Raw genomic sequence first — 23,318 nt, 5'->3', positions numbered from 1 at the left:
TACAGAAATGCCATATGACCTGGTAATAGCACTTCTAGGTACATAACCTAAGTAATTGAAAGCAAGGACTCAAACAGATATTTTCACACTGATATTCATGGTGGCATTATTTACATTAGCCAAAAAATGGAAGCAAGCCAAGTGTCAATCAACAGATGAGTGAATACACAAAATGTGGTACACAAATACTGTGAAATATTCCATACATCCATAAAAGGAATGAAGTTTTGATACATGCAACTACCTGGATTAACCCTGGAGACAGCATATGGAGTGAAATAAACCAGACACAAAAGGACAAATGTTGTATGAACCCAATGAGTTAAAATAATTAGAGTTCCTAGTTTCAGGAACAGGGGATGGGTAGGGAATGGGAAATTAAAGCTTCTCTGGTACTGAATTACTGTTTTGGATGATGGAAAAGTTTTGGTAATAGATAATGGTGATGTTAGCACAACATTGTGAATGAAATTAATACTAATGAATTGTATACTTGAAAGTGATCAAAATGGAAATTTTACATTGTGTATACTACCATAATAAAAATTTCTTTAAAAAAATAGATGATGTTGCCATGCCAGAGACCCGGGTTCAATTCCTAGAGACTACCTATGCCAAAAAAAATAGATGATGGTGATGGCAGGGCAATATTGCGAATGTAATTAACAACAGTGAATTATATATCTGAATATGCATAAAGGAGAAAATTTTATGTTGTATATATATCTCTAAAATAAACATTTAAAAATAGAAAATACTTTAATAGAGACTATCCAGTGTAAAAAACAATGAGAAAAATTATTAAAATAGTAACAGAGACTCAGGGATCTGCAGGCTATCAGAAAGTCTAACATTGAGGCCATCAGAGTTACAGAAGGGGAGGAGAAACAGTATGGAACAGACAACCTATTTGAAGAGATAATGGCTGAAAACTATCCAAATGTGGTGAAAGGCATAAATTTAAAAGATTCAAGAAGCTTAGCAAATTTCGAACACAATAAGGTCAAAGAAAATCCATTCTAGATACATCACTGTTAAATATAACCCAACATTTAAAGAAGAAATAACACTAATTCTATACAATCTCTTCCAGAAAACAGAAGAGGAAGGAATACCAGCCAAGTCATTTTATAAGTCCAACATTATCCTGATATAAAAACCAATATAGACTGTGCAAGAAAATTATAGACTATAAAAATGAATACAGAAATTTTCAGTGAAATACTAGAAATACAAATTCAGCATATATAAAAGGAATAATACAATATAACAATACTATGAAAAATTGTACAACGAATTAGGTAACCTTGATGAAATGGGCAAATTCTGAGAAACTCACAAGTTATCTAAACTGACTGAAGAAAAAATACAAAATTTTAACAGACCAGTAATAAGAGATTGAATCAGTAATCAGAAATCTCCCAACCAAGAAAAGTCCAGGACCAGAAGGTTTTAATGGGGAATTTTACCAAATATTTAAAACAAAAAATGAACACCAAATCCTTCACACACTCTTCCAAAAAAATTGAAGGGTAGCAATCACTTCCCAATTCAAAGACAAGGATGCCCACTTTTGCCACAGCTCTTCAACATTGTACCAGTAGTTCTAGCCAAAGCAAGTTATGAATAAAAAGAAAAACAGGCATCCAAATGGGATAAAAAGAAATAAAACTATCCATATTTGTAGATGACATAACGTATACCTAGAAAATCTAGAAGATTCTATAGGAAATAAATGAATTAGCAATGTCAAAGGGTAGAAGATTACTCCCCAAAATCAGTGGTGTTTCAGTCTACAAGCAATGAATAATCTAAAAAGGAAATCAAGAAAATAATTACATTTATAGTAGCATCAAAAAGGATAAAATGTCTAGGAACAAATTTAGCTAAGGTGTAAAGGACTTGTAAACCAAAAACTACAAATCATTGCTGAAGGACCTAAATAAATGGAAAGATATTCCATGCTTATGGATTGGAAGGCGTAATATCATTAAAATGTAAATACTATCTGTATCAGTCAGGGTTCTCTAGAGAACCAGAACAGGAGATATCTGCAAATATGAGATTTATAAAAGTGTCTCATGTAACCATGGAGATGCAAGAGTCCAAAATCCATAGGGCAGGCCACAAGGCTGACAACTCCAATGAAGTGTCTTGATGAACTCCAGAGAAGAGGCTGGCTGGAGGAAGAAAGTCTTCAACTGAATGGATCAAATCCAACTGATTGGATTCTCTCATTTGTGGAAGACACAACCTTAGTTGACGGTAGAAGTAATGAGTCACAGATGCAATCAACTGACTGATGATTTAAATAAACCAGTGTTTTGGTTTGAAAGGATTTATATACCCTAGAAAAGCCATACTTTATTTCTAATCCAATCTCATGGGAGCAACCTTTTCTTTTAAACCCTATTCAGTACTGTATGTTGGCGAACTTGATTAGATTGTCTCCACGGAGATGTGACTCACCCAATTGTGGGTACTAACTTTTGAATAGAGGTGTGACTCCACCCATTACACGTGGGTCTTGATTAGTTTACTGGAATCCTTTAAAAGAGAAAACATTTTGGAGAGAGTCCCTTTTAAAGAAAGCCATGAGAGAGCCACGAAGCAGAGAGCCCATGCAGTCAGAGACCTTTGGTGATGAAGAAGGAATATATTCCCAGGGGAGCTTCATGAAAGAAGAATTTGAAAAGAAAGCCAGCAGACGTCATCATCTTTGCCATGTGCCTTCCCAGTTGACAGAGAAACCCTGAACATCAACAGCCTTCTTGAACCAAGGTATCTTTCCCTGGATGCCTTAGATTGGACATTTCCGTATCTTTGCTTTAATTAGGGCATTTTCACAGCCATAGAACTGTAGACTTGCAACTTAATAAATTCCCCCTTTTAAAAACCACTCCATTTCTGGTATATTGCATTCCGGCAGCTAGCAAACTAAAACAACCAATCTTCTGGTTTATCAACCAGACACGAAATATCCTTGCAGTAATGGTTAGGCCAGTTCTTGCCTCACCGGATAACTGGACACAATCCACTGGTGAAGTTGACACCTGAACCTAACCATCACACTCCAACCCTTGTCAACTAAGCAGATATATACATCACATTAAGCCATACTTAATCTCTAAATAGAATACAATAACAGACATATGTTTCACCTAACTATACTCAACTGTTCTGAGAAAGAACAATGGGAAAGGCACTAAATCCTGAAGGGTGCATGTCCTTAGGTAACATTCACTCTTAAACTTGATATCCTACAACTTAAATACTATAACATGAACAATACAACTTATGTCATGTGATAAGAAAACAAGATATTTGCTTTATGTATAAATACAAACAAACACATAACAAAATAAAATAAATTTAGTAGATTGAAATGCTAGTGATCAATGAAAGGGAGGGGTAAAGAATATGGTATGTATGAATTCTTTTCTGTTTTCTTTTTATTTCTTTTTCTGAACGGATGCAAATGTTCTAAGAAATGATCATGATGATGAATATACAACTATTTGATGGACAAAAAGAAGAATGTTCATATTGTATGTTGATTGGTTTTATTAATAAAAATTAAAAGCAAACAAACTCATAACAAAATAGGGAGTAGATATTCATACAACCCTGTCCTTGTTTCTGTAACTGGCCACATGGTCATGGTTCATATTTGTCACTACCTTCTATTACTACCCATTCCATGTTCCCATTACCCTCAGCAAGCACTTCAGCTGGCAGGGGTTCTTTGCATAATGGGGTGACCCAAACCTTCATTTCTGAAGTTTCTGGGTTACTGGTAGAACTGCCTGGATTGGATTGTTGTATTTTTCCATTAACATTAATCACAGGGCATGGTAATACTAAGAGACACCCTAGGGGATCTCCTGTATTGCAGGAAAATTCTTCTTTACCTCCATTGTGTAGTTGCCGTCCTATTTCCCCTTCATAGCCAGGATCAATCACTCCAGACAGAACAGTAATCCCCTTCACTGCCAGTTAATTCAGTGGCATGAGAAGCCCAAAGTGGTTACGTAGCAGTCTTAATTTCTAGTTCATTGGAATCATTGTTGTGACTCCTGGTAGGAGCACTCTTGCTTTTGGAATGAAGACCTGTATACCAGCAGAGCTTAAGGTTTCAGGGACAAGAAGCAAAAAATTTCCTAGTGGATCACTAGCAATAAAGTGAGTGGTGTCACTTCCATTTCCACCCCTTGATTTCTGGACCTGTGAATCCTGGCTATGGGAGAAACAGCACTACAGAGTGGACATTGATTCAGAACATACACAGGCTCCAGGAGAACACTGGCCCAGCCCTGAAAGGTTTTGCCACCTGGTTGGCACCATAATTGGGTGTTCAAAAGGCCATTCAACTGCTCTATCAAACTAGCTACCTCAGGATAATGCAGAACATTGTAAGACCAGAGAACTCCATGAGTATGTGCCCATTTCTGCACTTCATTTGCCGTGAAGTGAGTTCCTCAATCAGAAGCATGCTGCTGTGTGGAATACCATGAAGATAAGTCATTTCATCAGTCCACAGATGGTAGTTTTGGCAGAAGCATTGCATGCAGGGAAGGCAAATCCATATATAGGGTATGTGTCTATTCCAGTTAGAACAAATCGCTGCCCCTTCTATGGTGGAAGAGGTCCAATGTAATCAACCTGCCACCAGGTAGTAGGCTGATCAGCTCTGGAAATGGTGCCATATCGTGGACTGAGTCTGGGTCCCTGCTGCTAGCAGATTGGGCACAGAGCAGTGGCCACATCCAGGTCAAGTTGATGAGCAGAAGTCCATGTAGCTGAGCCCATTTATAACCTCCATCCCTACCACCATTGCCACTTTGCTCATGAGCCCATTAGGCAATGGCAGGACTGGCTAGGGAAAGAGAATGACTTGGACCCACAGAATGGGTCACCTTATCCACTTCATAATTAAAACCTTCCTCTGCTGAAATCACCTTCTGGTGAGCATTCACATAGAGCACAAATATTTTTTCTGTTTTTTGCCCAGTCAGAAAGGTCTATCCATATATCTCTTCCCCAGACTTCATCACCAATTTTCCAATTATGCTTCTTCCAAGTCTCTGACCATCCAGCCACATCATCAGCAATAGCAATGAGTCAATATACAAATGCACTTCTGGCCAGCTCTCCTTCCAAGCAAAATAAACAACCAGGTGCACTGCTCGAAGTTTGGCCCACTGGGAGGATTTCTCCTCACAATTGTTCCTCAGGGACATCTCAGAAAGGGACTGTAGTGCTGCAGATGTCCACTTTTGGGTGGTACCTGCATATCGTACAGAACCATTTATAAACAAGGCCCGAGTTTTCGCTTCCTCAGTCAACTGAATGTACAGCACTCCCCAAGAGGCCATAGCTCTGGGCTGGGAAACAGAAGGTAATGTGGGGAAGCCATGGACATTTGGGCTACTTCCTCATGTAAATTACATGTGCCTTCAGGATCTACTCAAGCACTATCTCTTATGTGATGGTTAGGTTCTAGTGTCAACTTGGCTAAGTGATGATGCCCAGTTGTTTGGTAAGACAAGCATTGGCATGACCATTGCTGCAGGGATATTTCATGGTTGGTTGATAAAGTGGAAGGCTGGTGTATTAAATCATCAGTCAGTTGACTGCATCCATTGCTGATTACATCTGAGATCAACTAAGGCCTGTCTCCCACCAAATAGATAACTCAATCATTTGAAGGTTTCTAAGGAAAAAGAGAGAATTTTGGCTGTTTCTTCAGTCAGTGAGCCTATCCTGTGGAGTTCCTCCAGACCCTTCATCAGAGCTGCCACATTCACAGCCTGCTCTGTGGACTTTGGACTCTTCCATGTCCATGGTTGTGTGAGACACATTTATAAATCTCATATTTACAGATATCTCCTGTTGGTTCAGTTTCTTTAGAGAACCCTGACTAATACAGCTTCGTACTGGCAGTGGTTCTTGAAAAACAGAATCTTAACAATGGGTGTTTCCAATTGGTTTTCTACTCTGATTAGACACAGAGGTACTAATGGCTCTGTTTCCAAAGATGGCATTGACATTATATGAGGAGAGCTGGCAAGGGGCATACTCAAAATATCACCATTAGATTCTACTAATTGTATGCTTACATGATTCAAGGCTCTGGGTGACAGCATTTTTGAGAACTTTATGGAATTTTGTGGAATTAAAAGGTACAATGATATCGGCTGGTTGTTGATACACTGGATACAGTGATGAGGTAAAGGGATGAGTTAAAGTCTTCAAATTAGAAAATTAAACACTGTATGAACAAGGTAGAAGTTTCCATGTTGGCCCTGAAAGAAAATCTTATTTCCTGTGGTTGCAGACTTGAGATCTCTCTAAACCAGACACAGAGCCTTATTGTGCAAGTAGCATATTTACAACTTAAACTAAAATCTCAACCTTGCAGGGTGTCTACTGTTAAAGAAAGGGCTTTGATTGGAAAACAATGGGATCCTGAAACTTGGGATGGGGATATATGGCTTGATGATGATAGCAATGGGGAGATGGACTCTCTGGAATCTGCTGAGCCTTTGCTAGATAGACCTGTAATGTACTGCCCTGAGGAAAGAGCTTCCTGACTTCCAGTCTGCCTTGAGAAAACAGTTTACCAGCCTCCAGTTTGCCCAGAGGAGTCTGCCATCCAACCTCCACCTAATGTGATTAACCTTTCAGTGCCTGCTAACCCTGTAAACACCACACCTGGGGAATGAGCCCTCACTTCACTGTCTGGACCAACTAATCCTGTTTCACCAGAAGAATCTGCAACAGAATGCCCTGAGGTAATTGGCTTTAAAGACACTTCTATTTCTTTTTATGGCCCATTCCCACCACCCCTCTTCTCTTTAAGACTTATAATTAGACAAAAGTCCCAACAGGCCCTGAAAGGGGAGGTACAAAGTGTGACCCATGAGGGGTAAGTTATACTCCAAAAGGACAACATGAGTTTTCCAATTTATACAGACAGAAATCAGGGGAATATGTGTGGGAATGGATATTAAGGGAGTGGGATAATGGTGGAAGGAATATAAAGTTGGATCAACCTGAATTTATTGATAGGCACCCATTAAGCAGAGATTTTACATTCAATGCTGTATCTCTAAGGGTTAGAAAGGACATTAATAGTTTGGATAGTTGGCTGAAACATGGATCTAAAGGTGGCCAACATTACCCGAAGTTGAAATGCCAGAACTGCTCTGGTAAACGCTGATAGGGGGTCCAGAGGTTTCGAGAGACTGGAATGTTAGAGTGGATTTATCATGGACGATCAGTTCATATCCCCAGGAATGTCCAGAGGACACATCTTTCACCAGAACCTTGAGAAATAAATTTGTGAGACCAGCTGTATCATCACTGAAGAGCTCTGTAGTGACCCGTCTCTGTAGGTCAGATATTACTGTGGGAACTGCTGTCACTGAGTTGGAATCCTTAAACACAATGGGGATGATTGGATCCTGAGTTCACAGAAGCCAGGTGGAGATAGTTAATCACCATAGACAAGGTATGTGTGGCCAGTGTAATGGACAGCAGACTCAAAACAGCAGTCAAAATAATCTGACTCACAGAGACTTGTGGTGTTGGCTAGATCATGGGGTATCTAGAAGTAAAATAGATGGGCAGTCTACTAAATTCTTGTTTGAGCTGTATAAGCTGAAGAGTTCTAGATCAAGTGAACAGAAGTCTAACTTGATTTACAAAAACAGAGCCGTGGCCTCTTAATCAATTCGCGGACTTGAGACTGTTTAATGACGCAGAGCCCCTCAAATCAGGGGAAGGCCAGGTTCCCTTTGGGAAGCACCCTGTCACATTGCCAAGAATTTACACTGTTAACTTTCCCCCAGCCTTCCCTAAGGAGAACTATGTCCTTTTACCAGGGTGACTGTGCATTGGGGAAAAGGAATTAATCAGATATTTCAAGGATTACAGACACTGGCTCAGAAGTGACACTAATTCCAGAAGACCCAAAATGTCACTACAGTCTACCAGTCAGAGTAGGGGCTTACAGAGGCCAGGTGATTGTTGGATCCATCCATAGTGGGTCCAGTGGGTCTCCAGAACCATTCTGTGCTCATTTCCCCAGTTACAGAATGCATAATTGGAACCAATACTCAGCAACTGGCAGAATCCCCACATTGTTTCTCTGACTCATGGAGTAAGGGCAATTATGGTAGGAAAAGCCAAGTGGAAGCCACTAGAAATGCCCCTACCTAGCAAAATAGTGAATTATAAGCAATACCAGACTCCGGGAGGAACTGCAGAGATTAGTGCCACTCTTAAGAACTTGAAGGATACAGGGGTGGTGATTCCCACCACATCCCCATTCAACTCTCCTATTTGGCCTCTGCAGAAAACACATGAGACTTTGAGGATGACAATGAATTATCATAAACTTAACCAAGTAATAACTCAGATTGCATCTGCAGTTCCAGATGTGATATCACTGTTTGAGAAAATCGACATACTGCCTGGTACCTGGTCTGCAGCTATTGATTTGGCAAATTCTCTTTTCTCAATAGCTGTTAGTAAGGACCACTAGAAATAGTTTGCATTCAGCTGGCAAGACCAGAAGTATACCTTCACTATCCTTCCTCAGGGGTATATCAACCATCCAGCCCTATGTCACAATCTTGTCTGCAGGGACTTTGATCATTTCTCCCTCCCACAAATGATTTATTGATAAGGCATTTGCATGTCAGAAGACAGAAAATGACTCCAACAAAAATACAGGGGCCTTCCACCTCAGTGGAATTTCTAGGTTTCCAGTGTTGTGGGACATGTTGAGATATTCCTTCTGAAGGAAAGGATAAGCTGTTGCATCTGGCCCCTCCTACAAACAAAAAAGAGGCACAATGCCTAGTTGGCTTCTTTGGATTTTGGCGACAACATATTCCTTGTTTGGGTGTGCTACTCCAGCCCATTTATTGAGTGACCAGAAAAGCTGCTAATTTTGAGTGGGGACCTGAACAAGAGGAGGCTCTGCGACAGGTCCAGGCTGCTGTTCAAGCTGCTCTGCCACTTGGGCCATATGATCCAGCAGATTCAATGGTGCTGGAAGTGTCAGTGGCAAATAGAGATGCTGTCTGGAGCCTTTGGCAGGCCCCTATAGGAGAATCACAACATAGACCCTTAGGGTTTTGGAGCAAAGCCTTACCATCCGCTGCAGATAACTACTCTCCTTTTGAGAAAAAGCCTTTAGCCTGCTACTGGACCTTAGTAGAGACTGAATGCTTAACCGTGGGCCACCAAGTTACCATGAGACCTGAGTTGCCTATCACGAGCTGGGTGTTGTCTTATGCGCCAAGCCATAAATTTGGGTGTGCAACAGCAGCACTCCATCATAAAATGGAAATGGCATATTAGAGATATGTCTCGAGCAGGTCCTGAAGGCACAAGTAAGTTACATGAGGAAGTGGCCCAAATGCACACTGCCCCTATTCCTGCCACATTACCTTCTCTTTCCCAGACCAGAGCTATGGCATCTTGGGGATGCTTGTAGCCAGTTGATGGAGGAAGAGAAAACTCGAGCCTGGTTTACAGATGGATCTGCATGATATGCAGAGATCACCAGGAAATGGACAGCTGCAGCACTGCAGCCCCTTTAAGGGATTCCCCTGAAGGACAGTGGTGAAGAAAAATCTTCCCAGTGGGCTGAACTTCAAGTAGTGCACCTGGTTGTTCATTTTGCTTGGAAGGAGATCTGGCCAGAGATGGGTTTGTATACTGAGTCATGGGCTATTGCTAATGGTTTGGCTGGATGGTCAAGGACTTGGAAGGAACATGATTAGAAAATTGGTGACAAAGAAGTCTGGGGAAGAGGTATGTGAATAGACTTTTCTGAGTGGTAAAGAACATGAAGATATTTGTGTCTCATTTGAATGCTCACCAGAGGGTGACTTATGCAGAAGAAGGGTTTAATAACCAAGTATATAAGATGACCTGTCTTATGGATACAAGTTATCCTCTTTCCTCAGCCACTCCTGCCATTACCCAATGGGCTCATGAACAAAGCAGGCATAGTGGTAGGGATGAAGCATATGCATGGGCTCAGCAACATAGCCTTCCACTCACCAAGGCCTATATGGCTACAGCCACTTCTGAGTGCCCAATCTGCCAGCAGCAGGGACCCACCCTCAGTCCCTGATATGGCACCATTCCCTGAGCTGATCAGCCTGCTACCTGGTGGAAGGCTGACTACATTGGACCACTTCCACCACAGAAGGGGCAGTGATTTGTTCTAATTGGAGTAGACACTTATCTGGATATGAGTTTGCCTTCCTGTATGCAATGCTTCTGCCAAAACTACCACACGTGGATTTAAGGAATGCCTTATCCACTGCCACAGTGTTCCACACTGCATTGCTTCTAATCAAGGAAACCACTTCACAACAAATGAACTGCAGGAACAGGCACATACTCATGGAATTCTCTAGTATAACTCTATTCCCCATCATCCAGAGGTACCTGGGTTAATAAAAAGGTAGAATGGCCTTTTGAAGACCCAATTATGGTACCAACTAGGTGGCCATACCTTGCAGGGCTGGGGCAATGCTCTCCAGGAGGCTGTGTATGCTCTGAATCAGTGTCCAACATATGGTGCTGTTTCTCCCATAGCCAGGATTCATGGGTCCAGGAATTAAGGGGTGGAGATAGGTGTGGCACCACTCAGTATCACACCTAGTGGTCCACTAGGAAAATTTTTGCTTCCTGTCCCGGAAACCTTAAGCTCTGCTGGTCTACAGGTCTTAGTTTGAAAAGGAGGAGTGTTCCTACCAGGAGACATAACAATGATTCCATTGAATTGGTAGTTAAGACTGCCACCTGGCCACTTTGGGCTTCTTATACTACTGAATAGGCTGGAAAGGGGATTACTGTTCTGTCCGGTGTGATTGATCCCAGTATCAAGGGAAAATAGGATTGCAACTACACAATGGAGATAAAGAAGAGTTTTCCTGGAATATAGGAGATCCCCTAGGGTATCTCTTAGTACTACCGTTCCCTGAGATTAAAGTCAATGGAGTACTGCAACAACCCAATCGAGGCAGAACTACAAATGGCCCAGAAACTTCAGGAATGAAGGTTTGGGTCACCCTACCTGGCAAAGAACTACGGCCAGCTGAAGTGCTTGCTGAGGGTAAAGGGAACATGGAATAGATAGTAGAAGAAGGTAGTGATAAATATGAACTACAACCACGTGATCAGTTACAGAAATGAGTACTGTGGTTGTATGAATATTTCCTCCTTATTTTGTTACAAGTATGTTTGCATCTGTACATAAGGAAATATCTTTCCTCTTATCCTATGACATAAGTTGTATTGTTCATGTTATGGTCTTTAAGTCACAGGACATGAAGCTTAATAGTGAATGTTACGTAAGGACTTGCACCTTGTTCTGGAGAGATGTAGTGCTTTTCTGGGTGTACACATGACGTTTGAGTATTGTTAGGTGAAACATGTCCGGGTTCTCTAGAGAAACAGAACCAACAGGAACTATCCATAAATATGAGATTTATAAAGGTGTCTCATGCAGCTGTAGGAATGAAAGAGTCCAAAATCCACAGGGCAGGCTGTGAAGCTGGCAGATCCAATGAAGGGCATTCCACTGCAGTTTCATCTGATGAAACAGGATTAATCTTTCCAATCAGAGGAGGGCTGTCTCCCCAGGGGAGGTGGTTATAAGTTTAGAAAACACTGAAAAGTTCATCTATTTAGGTGGAATTTGGATCATAGACTCCTCAAGGTGGACTAGAGGCTAAGAAGCTGTTTCCTCAAGGCAGGCTGGAGGTTGGGAAGATCTTTCCTCAGGGAAGGTATAAAGTCAGGTACCTGTCTCCTCAGGGCAGCCTGGAGATTGGGTGGATATTTCCTCAGAGCAGGCTGGATGTGAGGCAGGTGTCTCTCAGGGCAGATCATTACAGGTCTATTTATCAAAGACTCAGCAGAATCCAGGGTTTTCATGTCCCCATTGCCATCATTATCAACCATATGTCCCCATCCCAAGTTTACATATCCCATTCATTTCCAATCAAAGCCCTAACTTTAACAGCAGACACCCTGCAAAGCTGAGAATTTAGTTTATATTATAAATCTGCTACTCGCACAATGAAACTCTGAATCTAGTTTGCACAGATCTCAAGGAAGCTCAGACGCTAGAATAGGGTGGAACTGACAGAGACGTAGATGTTTGGAGATGCTTGGAGTGCTAACAGAGAGAGAAGATGCTTGGACACAGTTGTTTGTAGATGCAGAGCCCAGGGGACGTCATCATGTACCTTCCCATGAGATGCTAAGGAAGCCAGAACCCAGACTTGTGTGCTGGAAAAGCTAAGTGAAGGCCCACAGACACTTAGAGAGGAAACCAATGGCATCAGATAATGGAAACAACGGAAGCAGGAACAAGGACCAGAGTATGCCAGCCATATGCCTTCTGATGTGACAGATATCAGTCTTTCTTGAGTCAAGGTATCTTTCTCTAGATAACTTTAGTTTTGACGTTTTTATGGCCTTAGAACTGTAAACTTGTAACTTAATGAATTCCCTTTTTAAAAGCCTTCCTATTTCTGGTATATTGCATTCTGGTAGCATTTAACAAACTGAAACAGATTTTGGTACTAGAGGAGTGGAGTTCTGCGGATTGCAAATGCCAAACATGTTGGCATGGCTTTTCAAATGGTAAGGGGAAGATTTTGGAAAAATTGCGAGGATCTTGATAGAGAAGGCCTAGAATGCTTTGAAGTAACTGTTGGTAGAAATGTAGACTCTAAACCTCTTTTGTTGCTCAGATGTGGCCACTCTCTCTCTCAGCCAAGTAAACTCACTGCTCTCCCTCCTCTCTACGTGGGATATGACTCCCAGGGGTGTAAACCTCCCTGGCAATGTGTGACAGAAATCGTAGAATGAGCTAAGGCTCATCATCAAGGGACTGAGTAAACCTCGACTGAAAGGGGAAGAGAGAAATGAGACAAAATAAAGTGTCCGCGGCTGAGAGATTTCAGAGTCAAGAGGTAATCCTGGATGTCATTCTTATGCATTATATAGATATTCCCCTTTTTAGTTTATGGTGTATTAGAGTAGCTAGAGGGATGTACCTGTGCTCCAGTAGCCATGTTTCTTGAAGATGACTGTATAATGATATAGCTCTCAAAATGTGACTGTGTGATTATGAAAACCTTGTGTCTGATGCTCCTTTCATCTATGGTATGGACAGATGAGTAAAAAACATGGATAAGAAATAAACAAATAATAGGGGGAACAAAGGTTAAAATAAATTGAATAGATTGAAATACTAGTGGTTAATGAAAGGGAGTGGTAAGGGGTATGGCATGCATGACTTTTTCTTTTTTCTTTCTTTTGCTGGAGAGATACAAATGTTCAAAAAAATGATCATGGTGATGAATACACAACTATGTGATGATATTGTGAGCCACTGATTGTAACCATGACAAGAATGTTTGTATGTCAAGAAAGTTTGTATGGTTGTTCATTGCTTATAATAAAAATATCTTTTAAAAAAAGAAATGTGGACTCTAAAGATACCTCCAAAGAGGTTGTAGACAGAAATGATGCATGTGTTCTTCAAAGTGGTAGGAAAGTGACCCTTGTTTTAAAGTGGCAGAGAATTTGACAAAATTCAGTGCTGATATAACATAGAAGGTAGAATTTGAGAGTGATGTATTTGGATACTTAGCTGAAGAGATTTCCAAACTAAATGTGGAAAATGCAGTCTGGTTTCTTGTAGCTTATAGTAAAATGCGACAGGAAAGGGATAAGTTGAGAACTGAACTCTTGAGCACAAAGAAACCAGAAATTAATGGTCTGGAAAATCCTGGGCTTCCAGAAAGAGAGACCCCCAGAGAATAGTGACCCACAAGAGGATTTCCCAAATCATGGAAGCAGTCAGCTGTTATAGGACAAGCAAGGATCAAAGATGGAGTTATCCAGAAAGGATCTGTAGAAAGTCCTTTTGCCTGATGGCTATAATCCCTGTATAATACATGGAAAACCAAGAAATTTCTTGCAAGGTCTGTATGAACTGAACCACTGCCATTCTGGACTAAAAGAGACAGAAAAGGGACAGATTGAAGGAAAAATGACTTCAAAGGCAGATCCACTGGAGGTAAGGTCTGAAGCCAAGAAATCTTGGGCCAGGAGATGAGACCAACCCTCCCACATGGGAAGGGTGTTTGCCCCAGAAGCAGAGGGTGGGCCTTCCTCCTCGATTTTCAGGACGAGGCCTCAGGCCTTGGAGAGGGTGGAGCACATAAACCGGGGATTGAGGGGAGCCCAGCAATTACCCCATTGCTCTCGAGGGGTTGAGTGTGTGCCTCAGAGATGGCATAGATCCCAGGTGATTCCCTGATGCTTGGAGAGGGTGGAGCCAAGATAAAGGTAGTCCCCTTCATGTACTCCAGTGCTGCAACCCTCATCCCAGTGTTTGCCCTTGGCAAGGGTGAGACTACCACTCTTCCAAGCCCTGAGGGTAATAAGTAACTTCTAGACTTTGAAATTTAATGCAGCTTGCCCTGAAGATTTTCAGAACTGTTTTGGACTGATTGCCCCTGTTTTTCTTTTGATATCTCCCTATGGCAATGGGAACATGTATCTTATGACTGTATCTCCTTTGTATATTGGAAACAGATAACTTGTTCTGAGTTTCACAGGTCAACAACCAGAGGAGAATTTTTGCCTTAGGACATGCTATGCTTGTAACTGGCTTTGATAAGATTTTATACTGTTTCTGACTTTGTATTATATTTGTATTGTTACTGAAATGGTTCAAGGCTTTTGTGATATTGTGATGGAATGAAATCTAATTTGTATAGGGAAAGAACATGTCTTTTGGGGGTCCAGAGGGTGGGATATGCCAGTTTGAAGCTGTTATGTATCCAAGACAAGCCATGTCCTTTTTCCTGATCCAATGTGTGGGGGAAGCCATGTTTCTTTTAATCCTGATTCAATATTGTGGGGTGGAAACTGATTGAATTATTTCCATAGAGATGCGACACACCCAGTTCTGGGTGTGACCTTTTGATTTGATGGAGATGTGACTCTGCCTATTTAAGGTACGTCTTGATTTGTTTACTTGAGTCCTTTTAAAGGAGAGGGATTTTGGAGAAAATACAATTGCTTCAGATCTGACACTAATGATAGGGATATTTAGAGATGCAGAACCCAGCAGATCTCGGCATGTATCTTCCCATGAGATGCTAAGCAAGCCAGGACCCAGAATTGTGTCCCAGAGGAGCTAAGTGAAGGCCCATAGATACTTAGGAAACCACTGGCATCAAAATCTAGAAGCAACAGAATCAGGAACAAGGACCAGCAGACTCCAGCCACATGCCTTCCCATGTGACAGACGTTGGCTTTTCTTGAGTCAAATTATCTTTCTCTGGATGCCTTAGTTTGGACATTTTTATGGCCTTATAACTGCACACTTGTAACAATAAATTCCCTTTTTAAAAGCTGTTCCATTTCTGCTTTATTCCATTCCGGCAGCATTAAACAACTTAAAACACTATCTAAAGTGACTTTTACAGATTCTCAATCCCAATAAAAAATTCCAATAGAATTTTTTTTACAAAAAATGGAAAGCCAATCATCAAATTCACATGGAAGGGCAAGAGGCCTGAATATCCCAAACCATCTTGAAAAAGAAAAGCAAAGTTGGAGGACTCACAGTTCCCAATTTTAAAATTTACTACAAAGATACAGTAATCAACATGGTATGGTACCACCAAAAGGACAGTAGACCAATGACATAGACTCGAGAGCTCAGAAATACACTCTCATAGGACCACCTGATTTTTTTCAGGGCGCCAATTCTACTCAATGGGAAAATAATAGTTCCTTCAACAAATGCTGCTAGGAAACTGTATATTCACATGCAAAAAATGAAATTGGACCCCTCTATTATACCATATAAAAAGCAACTAAAAATGCATCAACACCCTAAATATAGCAGCTAAGACTATAAAATTTTTAGAAGAAAACATTGGGCAATATTTTCAAGAGCTTGTACATGGCATTGGATTTTTAGACTTTACACCAAAAGAATGAGAAACAAAAGAAAAAATATATAGGACTGCATCAAAACTAAAATTTTTGTGCATCAAAGAATATTATCAAGAAAGTGAAAAGAGGGCGGGCCACTGTGGCTCAGCAGGCAGAGTTTTCGCCTGGTGTGCCAGAGACCCAGGTTTTTTTGCCTGCCCATGCAAAAAAAAAAAAAAAGGTGAAAAGAGAACTAACAGAATGGTAGAATAAATTTGGAAGCCATATATTTGATACTAACTTAATAGCCAGAATATATAAATAACTCCTGCAACTCAAAGACAAAATGATAATCAACTGCTTATATGAAATACCTAGAAGAAGCAAACTTTAAAGAGACAGATGGTGGTTTATAGGTTTCCAGGGGCTGGAGGTGGGAGCAGGAAGTAGGATTTATACCTTAATGGGTGAAAGTAGTAGTGTTTGATATGATGACTCAGTAGTAAGGATTTATACCTTAATGGGTGAAAGTAGTACTGTTTGATATGATGACTCAGTAGTAGTAATGGATGTCAACGATGGTAGTTCAATATTGTGCATATTTAATTATTATTGAATTGTACACTTGAATTTGGTTAAATGGAAAATTTTGTGCTGTATATTTATTACTACAATAAAAAGTTTTAAGAAATGGGCATAGGATTTGACTAGATATTTCTCCAAAATGAAGATATATAAATGTCCAATAAGCACATGAAAAGACATTCAACCTCATTAGCCATCAGGGAAATGTAAATCAAACCACAGTGAGATACCACTTCACATCCACTAGGATGGCTATTATTAAAAAATGGAAAATAACAAGTGTTAGCAAGGATACAGAGAAATAGGAACCCTTGTACATTGTTGGTAGGAATGTAAAATGGTGCAACCACTGTGGAAAACAGTTTGGAATTTTCTCAGAATTACCATATGATCCAGTAATATCGCTTCTAGGTATATATACAAAAAAAATTGAGAGCAGGGATCAAATAGGTATTGTATACCAATGCTCATAGAATTTGTCCCTCACAATAGTCAAATGTGAAAGCAGCTCAAGTGTCCATTAATAGATGAATGGTTGAACAAAATGCTATATATACCTACAATGGAGTATTATTCAGCTGTAAAAGAGAATGAAGTTCTGATGTGTACTATAACACTGATGAATCTTGAAGACATCATATTGAGTGAAATAAAGCAGACACAGACAGATATTGTATAATTTCACTTATATGAAATAACTAGATCACACAAATTTATAAAGACAGAAGTAGAATACAGGTTATCAGTAGGGGAGTGAGCATCAGTGCTTCATGGGTGCAGAGTCCCTGTTTGGGGTTATGGAAAAGTTTGTTTGTTTTTTTTGTTTTGTTTTGTTTTGTTGCATGGGCAGGCACTGGGAATCGAACCCGGGTCTCTGGCATGGCAGGTGAGAACTCTACCTGCTGAGCCACTGTGGCCCATCCTGGAAAAGTTTTGATAAAGGATGGGCTGATGGTAGTAGAACACTATGAATGTACTTAATGCCACTGAATTTTATGCTTATGGATCATTAAAATGGGATATATTATATTGTGCATATTTTACCACAAGAAATAAAATAAAGTTAAAATCAAAGAAATGGCCTATCAAACTGCAAAAAGAAATGGAGGAACCTAAATGCATATTGTTAAGTAAAAGAAGACAGTCTGAAAGGGTTACCTACTGTATGATGCCAACTATATGACATTCTGGAAAGGGCAAAGTATATAGACAGAGAAAATATCAGTGGTTACCATGGGTTCTGGGGAAAGAACAGAGGAATAAATAGGTAGAGCACAGGACATTTTTAGGGCAGTGAAATTATTCTGTCTGATACTATAAGGGTGGATACATGGCATCACACATTTGTAAAACACATAGAACTGTACAACACTAAGAGTGAACCCTAATGTAAACTTTATTTACTAGTTATATATAAATATTGGTTAATCAGTTGTAACAAATATCCCACATTAATGCAAAATGTTAATAATATGGGAAATGGTATGGGGTGGAGGGGAAGGTGTATGGAAACTTTGTACTTTGCATGCAATTTTTCCATAAACCTCATACTACTCCAAAACTAAATTTTACTTAAACAAACAAACAAATCCTAAATATTGGCAGACTACAGAAGAAAAACCACATAATCATATCAATAGCTGTAGAAAACACATTTGATAAAACACACCATCTGTTCATGATAAAAACTGTCAGCACCCCAGGAATGGAAGAGGACACCCTCAAACTGAAAAGGGGCATCTACAAATCCTACAGTTAATATCTTACTTAACGATAAAAGACTGAATGCTTTCCCTGAAGATCAGGAACATGACAGCATGTCTGCTTTCGGTACTCTTATTCAACATCATTTTTGAAGTCCTAGGCAGTACAGTAACTTAAGAAATAAAAAAGGCGTACATATCAGAAAGGAATAAATAAAACTAACGCTCATGCCAAAAAATAAAGGGCGGGTCATGGTGGCTCAGCAGGCAGAGTTCTTGACTGCCATGCTGGAGACCCAGGTTCAATTCCTGGGCCTGCCTATGCCAAAAAAACACAGAAAAACTAATGCTATTCATAAACAAGATGATTATCTACACAAGAACTCTACTCCACAACGGCTAGAACTGTTGTTTAGAAAGGTCGCAAGATACAAAGTCGACACATAAAAATCGATCATTTCTATATATTCACAATGAACAACTGGAAGCTGAAATTAACAAAATAACATTATTCACAATAGGGTGCCCCCCAGTATGAAACACTTAATTATAAATATAATGAAATATACCCACGTCATGTATTCTGAAAACTACAAAATGCTGATGAAAGAAATCTAAAGAAGACCTAAATTAAAGGAGAGGCATATCATACTCATGGATTGAAAGTCTAACTGAATTGATTTATATATTTAATGTAATTCCAATCAAAATCCCTGCAGGGAATTTTTTGAAGATATAAAAAAAATATTCTAAAATTTATATGAAAAGACAAAGGAACTAGAATAGTTAAAACAATTTTGAAAAAGAAGAATAAAGTTGGAGCACTCACTATCCAATTTAATATTTTAATATAAAACTACAGTAATATAAACAGTGTACAGTTGGTGAATGTATAGACAATTGAACAGAATAGAGTCCAGAAATAGACCCTTACAAATATGGATGAATGATTTTTGACAAAGGTGCAAAGAGAATTCAGTGGAGAAAGGATAGTCTTGTCAACAAACCGTTGAAGTAATTGGACAGCCATATGCAAAAACAAAACAAAACATTGCCAAAACCTCATACTTTATATACAAATTAACTCAAGATGGATGATAGTTCTAAATATAAATGTAAAAGTATAAAACTTTTAGAAGAAAGCGGGACAAAATTGTCATGCCTGAGATTAGGCAAAGGGTTCTTAGACATGACACCAAAAGTGTGATCCATAAAAGACAAAAATTGTCCAATTGCACTTCATCAAAATGAGAAACTTTGCTCTGTCAAAAACCCTGTTAAAAGGATGAAAAGACAAGGTACAGACAGGAAGAAAATATCTGCAAACCAGATATTCAGCAAAGGACCTGTATCCAGAATATAAAAAGAACTTGTAAAACTTAACAGGAAGAAAACAATAATTCAATTAAAAGATGGGCAAGAGACTGTTCTTGAACAGTCCATTCACTTATTTGCCATATATGGATGGCAAATAAGCACAAGAAAAAAATGTTCATCATTAGTCATTTGGGAAATGCACATGAATGGTACAGCCACTCTGGAAATCTTTTAAAGTTAAACATACACTTATAATATGATCCAGAAATCTCATTCTTAGTTATTTACACAAGAGAAATGAAAACTTATGTTCACACAAAAGCCTTACACAAATGTTTATATGTCTAACCATAATAACCCCAAACTAGAAACAATCCAAATATACTGTAAGGGTTGAATGGATTAAGAAACTATGGTATATTTACACATGAAATATATACTCAGGAATAAAAGGAAATGAACTATGGAAACATGCAATAACTTGGATGAATCTCAAAGGTATTATGTTGAATGAAAGAAACCAGTCTCAATAGGTTGCAGTACTGTATGATTCCATTCATACAATACTTTCTAAGACATCAAACTATGCCAACAGAGAAAAGATTGGTGGTAGCCAGGGGTTAGAGGTTGTGATTAAAAAGGGATAGTACGAGACAGTTTTAGGGGGATGATATAACTCTTCTTATCCTCATTGTGGTGATGGCATAAATCTGTACATCTATTAACAATTCATAGAACTTTACACACATATACACAAAAGTCAATTTTACTGTATGGTAATTTTTTAAAAATTGAAAAAATCCAGAGTTGCAAACATAAATTGTTAAAAATAAACCTAAATTATTTTCGTAATTTTTAGTTTCACTTTACAAGATAATGTCCCCATCAAGCCTTCTTCTCCATAATTGATGAAATTTTGATTGTTGTTTTATGCGGGCTCACCTTAAGTAGTCTTTTTTCATTACCCATTTCCTACACTAAGCAAGAAATGTCAAATATGTGTAGAAAAAAAAAAAAGAGTAGCAGGACATAATGCCAGAATGTTAACTGCTGCTATATTTTTCTGCATAGCAAGATTATATGTGACTTGCTTTCTTTTCTAAATTTTCCAGAATGGGCTTATATTACTTTGATAATCAGAAAAAAAAAAGGTAAAGAACCCTTTGAATTCAGGCCTAGTAATGTTTTTTAAAGTAAACTTTGGGGCTCTAGTGTGTCAACATGGAGATGACAGCAACTAGGAGGAGAGAAGTTAGATATCACAGAAAAGATCTGGAGATCTACTGGTGGTACTGAAGAAAGTAAGAAAACTGGTGGCTCTCAGGAAGGGAGAGGCTAGCTCACCTGAGATTGTTTGAAAACATCCTTTCCAACTACATCCAGGTTTGAGGGGTCTTTGATGGAACTAACATACTCAGAAACAGCCTTGATCACCACATCACAGGGAGGAAGAACCAGCTGATGAGCTCGGACCTACAGAAAAGCAAGATAAGCAAGGGACACTGACATCAAAGACTGATCACTAAGATAAAGGGTGAGGTGGGGTAACAAAGGAATTCAAGTTCAGTTAATCCACTGAGAGATAGTAAAACCTTTCCTTTAAAACCAGGTTGGGGCTGGGGGAGGGGTGCAAGGGTAGTTCAGTGGTAGAATTCTTGCCTCTCATGCAGGAGACCTGGGTTTGATTCGTGGCCCATGCACTTTCCAAAAACAAACAAACAAGCATAGAAAAGAAAGAAAAAAAAAACAAAAATTCAACAAATGGTGCTGCCATAATGGGATACTCACATGGAAAAAGAAGGAAATGTGACCCATGCCATACAGCATACAAAAAATAAACAGGTTGGCAAAAGGGGATGGGATCTAGTATATCAGTGGAGGAGCTGGCCTTGAATAGAAACATGGACAGAGCATCCACAGTAACAGGAGGCATGCATACGTGGGCACACAGATGTACGTAGGTAAAAAGATGAGAGGGTAGGAACTTGTGGAAGTTCTCTTCTAATTGCTTCAATTTTCTTAGTGAAATAGGAAATAAGGTTATCAGCAAGGAGGAGGAAGTAATAGAGGTTTGAGGAGAGAAAAGGTTTGAAACAGTTGTCTAGGAGAGTAAAAAGACTAGAGAAATATATGATCACCAACTTATATTACCACCAGAACTATGTGAGAATATCAGTCTCACCACAGTCTTGATAGCATGGGTAGACTAATTTTTCAATATTTGCTCATTTGTTAAGTTGAAACCACACTGCTCATATAACGTGAATGTCTGATCACCAGCAAGGTTTAACATCTAGGCATATTATTGGACAGTGTTTCCTCTTTTGTGAGCTGTCTGCCTTATGTCCTTTGGTTATCATTTCATTATTTATTGTAGTATTAGTACTTCTCTTCATAGATTTATACAAATTCTTAAGATATAAAGGATAATGACTATATTTATAATTTTTTGTCTTGTAAGCATTTGAAATATTTTAAATCTAATGAAAAATTATCAAAACTCTAACCAAAACTTGTTGTCCCCCAATCTGAACAGGCAAATATTGGGACACATTACCTTAAGTGATGCAAGAGGATGCTCCGGTCCCAAGAGGCTCCAGTGAAAAGCAGCAAGGTCCTCGTCTGGGAGAATGTGGTTACCTATAAAATACATTTGTCATTTATTGACCATACAAATGTTTTCTTAGACCCTCCAGGCTGTGAAAGGGGTCCTGGGAAAAAGAGAAGATCAGTGAATTCGCATAGTACTATATTTTTAAGGTAATAATTACAGTAGTTATGTGCTGATTACCTACTATGTACCGTGCGTGTTATATGTATCATCTCTAAATTTTATAACCATGCATGGTAGTATTATTATTCCCATTTTGCTGATAAGGAAACTGAGGTTCTGAAATGTTTTGTGACTTGGCCCAAGGTGGCACAGTTAATAAGTACCCACAGTAGGATAAGAAGCTAGGACTATCTGACTCCAAAGTCCAGGCTATTACCTATCCCCTAGTCATGTTGCCTTTTACAGTAGCAGCCACCAAATTACTGACTACCTAATAAGTGTTGGGCATTTGATATATCTCATTTCATTTAACCTTATCAATAACAGCATGAAGTATTATCACTCCCGTTTCACAGATGAGGAAACTGGAACCAGGAAGGTAACTATGGAGCAGAAGTCACACCTGAGATAGGATATTAACTTTCATGCTGTCAGCACTTGGAAAACCTACTCAACACATAATCAGCTCTCTGCAATTTACTATGAAATGCACCTTAAAAAGATAGACTGATGGATAGATAGAGGAATGGATAGACGAAAGATAAAGCAAGTTTAGAAAAATGTTAATAGTAGAATATAGGTGGTACATATAGGATCTTCGCTGCAAAATTCTTTCAATTTTGCTCCGTCGTTGGAAATTTTCAAAATAAAATTTTGGCACAACTGAAACAAAAAGAAAAACAATAAAAAATGTATGTTCCTGGTCTTAATTTAGATGGTGGGGTAAGAAATGTTAATGCTCTGGGTGGGGAAACCTAAGTTATCAAGGGTTAGTAAAACATTTTGGTCTAGGACTGTATGTAAAACAGTTAGGAAATAAAACAACAAAAAAAAGTTTTGCAAAAATCAAAATAATGTTCTGGAGTGTCCCACAGCAATCCATAAAATATGCATATTGAATTTAAGTTAGGTCTAATCAAAAGCCCAAACCCTGCTAGGTT

The 23,318-nt window shown here is 39.2% G+C and overlaps 1 protein-coding gene across 7 annotated transcripts in view; it reads right to left on the bottom strand.

The window, feature by feature from the left end:
- Window positions 1-23,318, bottom strand: part of FAM120C (family with sequence similarity 120 member C) — a 142,232-nt gene that overhangs the window by 99,111 nt on the left and 19,803 nt on the right. For all 7 annotated transcript variants that reach the window (XM_077145923.1, XM_077145926.1, XM_077145928.1 and 4 more), the window contains exons 3-4: window positions 22,162-22,244; window positions 20,949-21,077 (exon numbers count right to left, since the gene is read on the bottom strand). In XM_077145923.1, coding sequence (XP_077002038.1) covers window positions 20,949-21,077; window positions 22,162-22,244 — 212 coding nt within the window. The remainder of the gene's footprint in view (window positions 1-20,948; window positions 21,078-22,161; window positions 22,245-23,318) is intronic.

The sequence above is a fragment of the Tamandua tetradactyla genome, chromosome X (genome assembly GCF_023851605.1).
Source record: "Tamandua tetradactyla isolate mTamTet1 chromosome X, mTamTet1.pri, whole genome shotgun sequence".
Lineage (NCBI taxonomy): Eukaryota > Metazoa > Chordata > Mammalia > Pilosa > Myrmecophagidae > Tamandua > Tamandua tetradactyla.
Note: the sequence above shows the minus strand (reverse complement) of the source record. Positions and strands in the feature narration are given on the sequence as shown.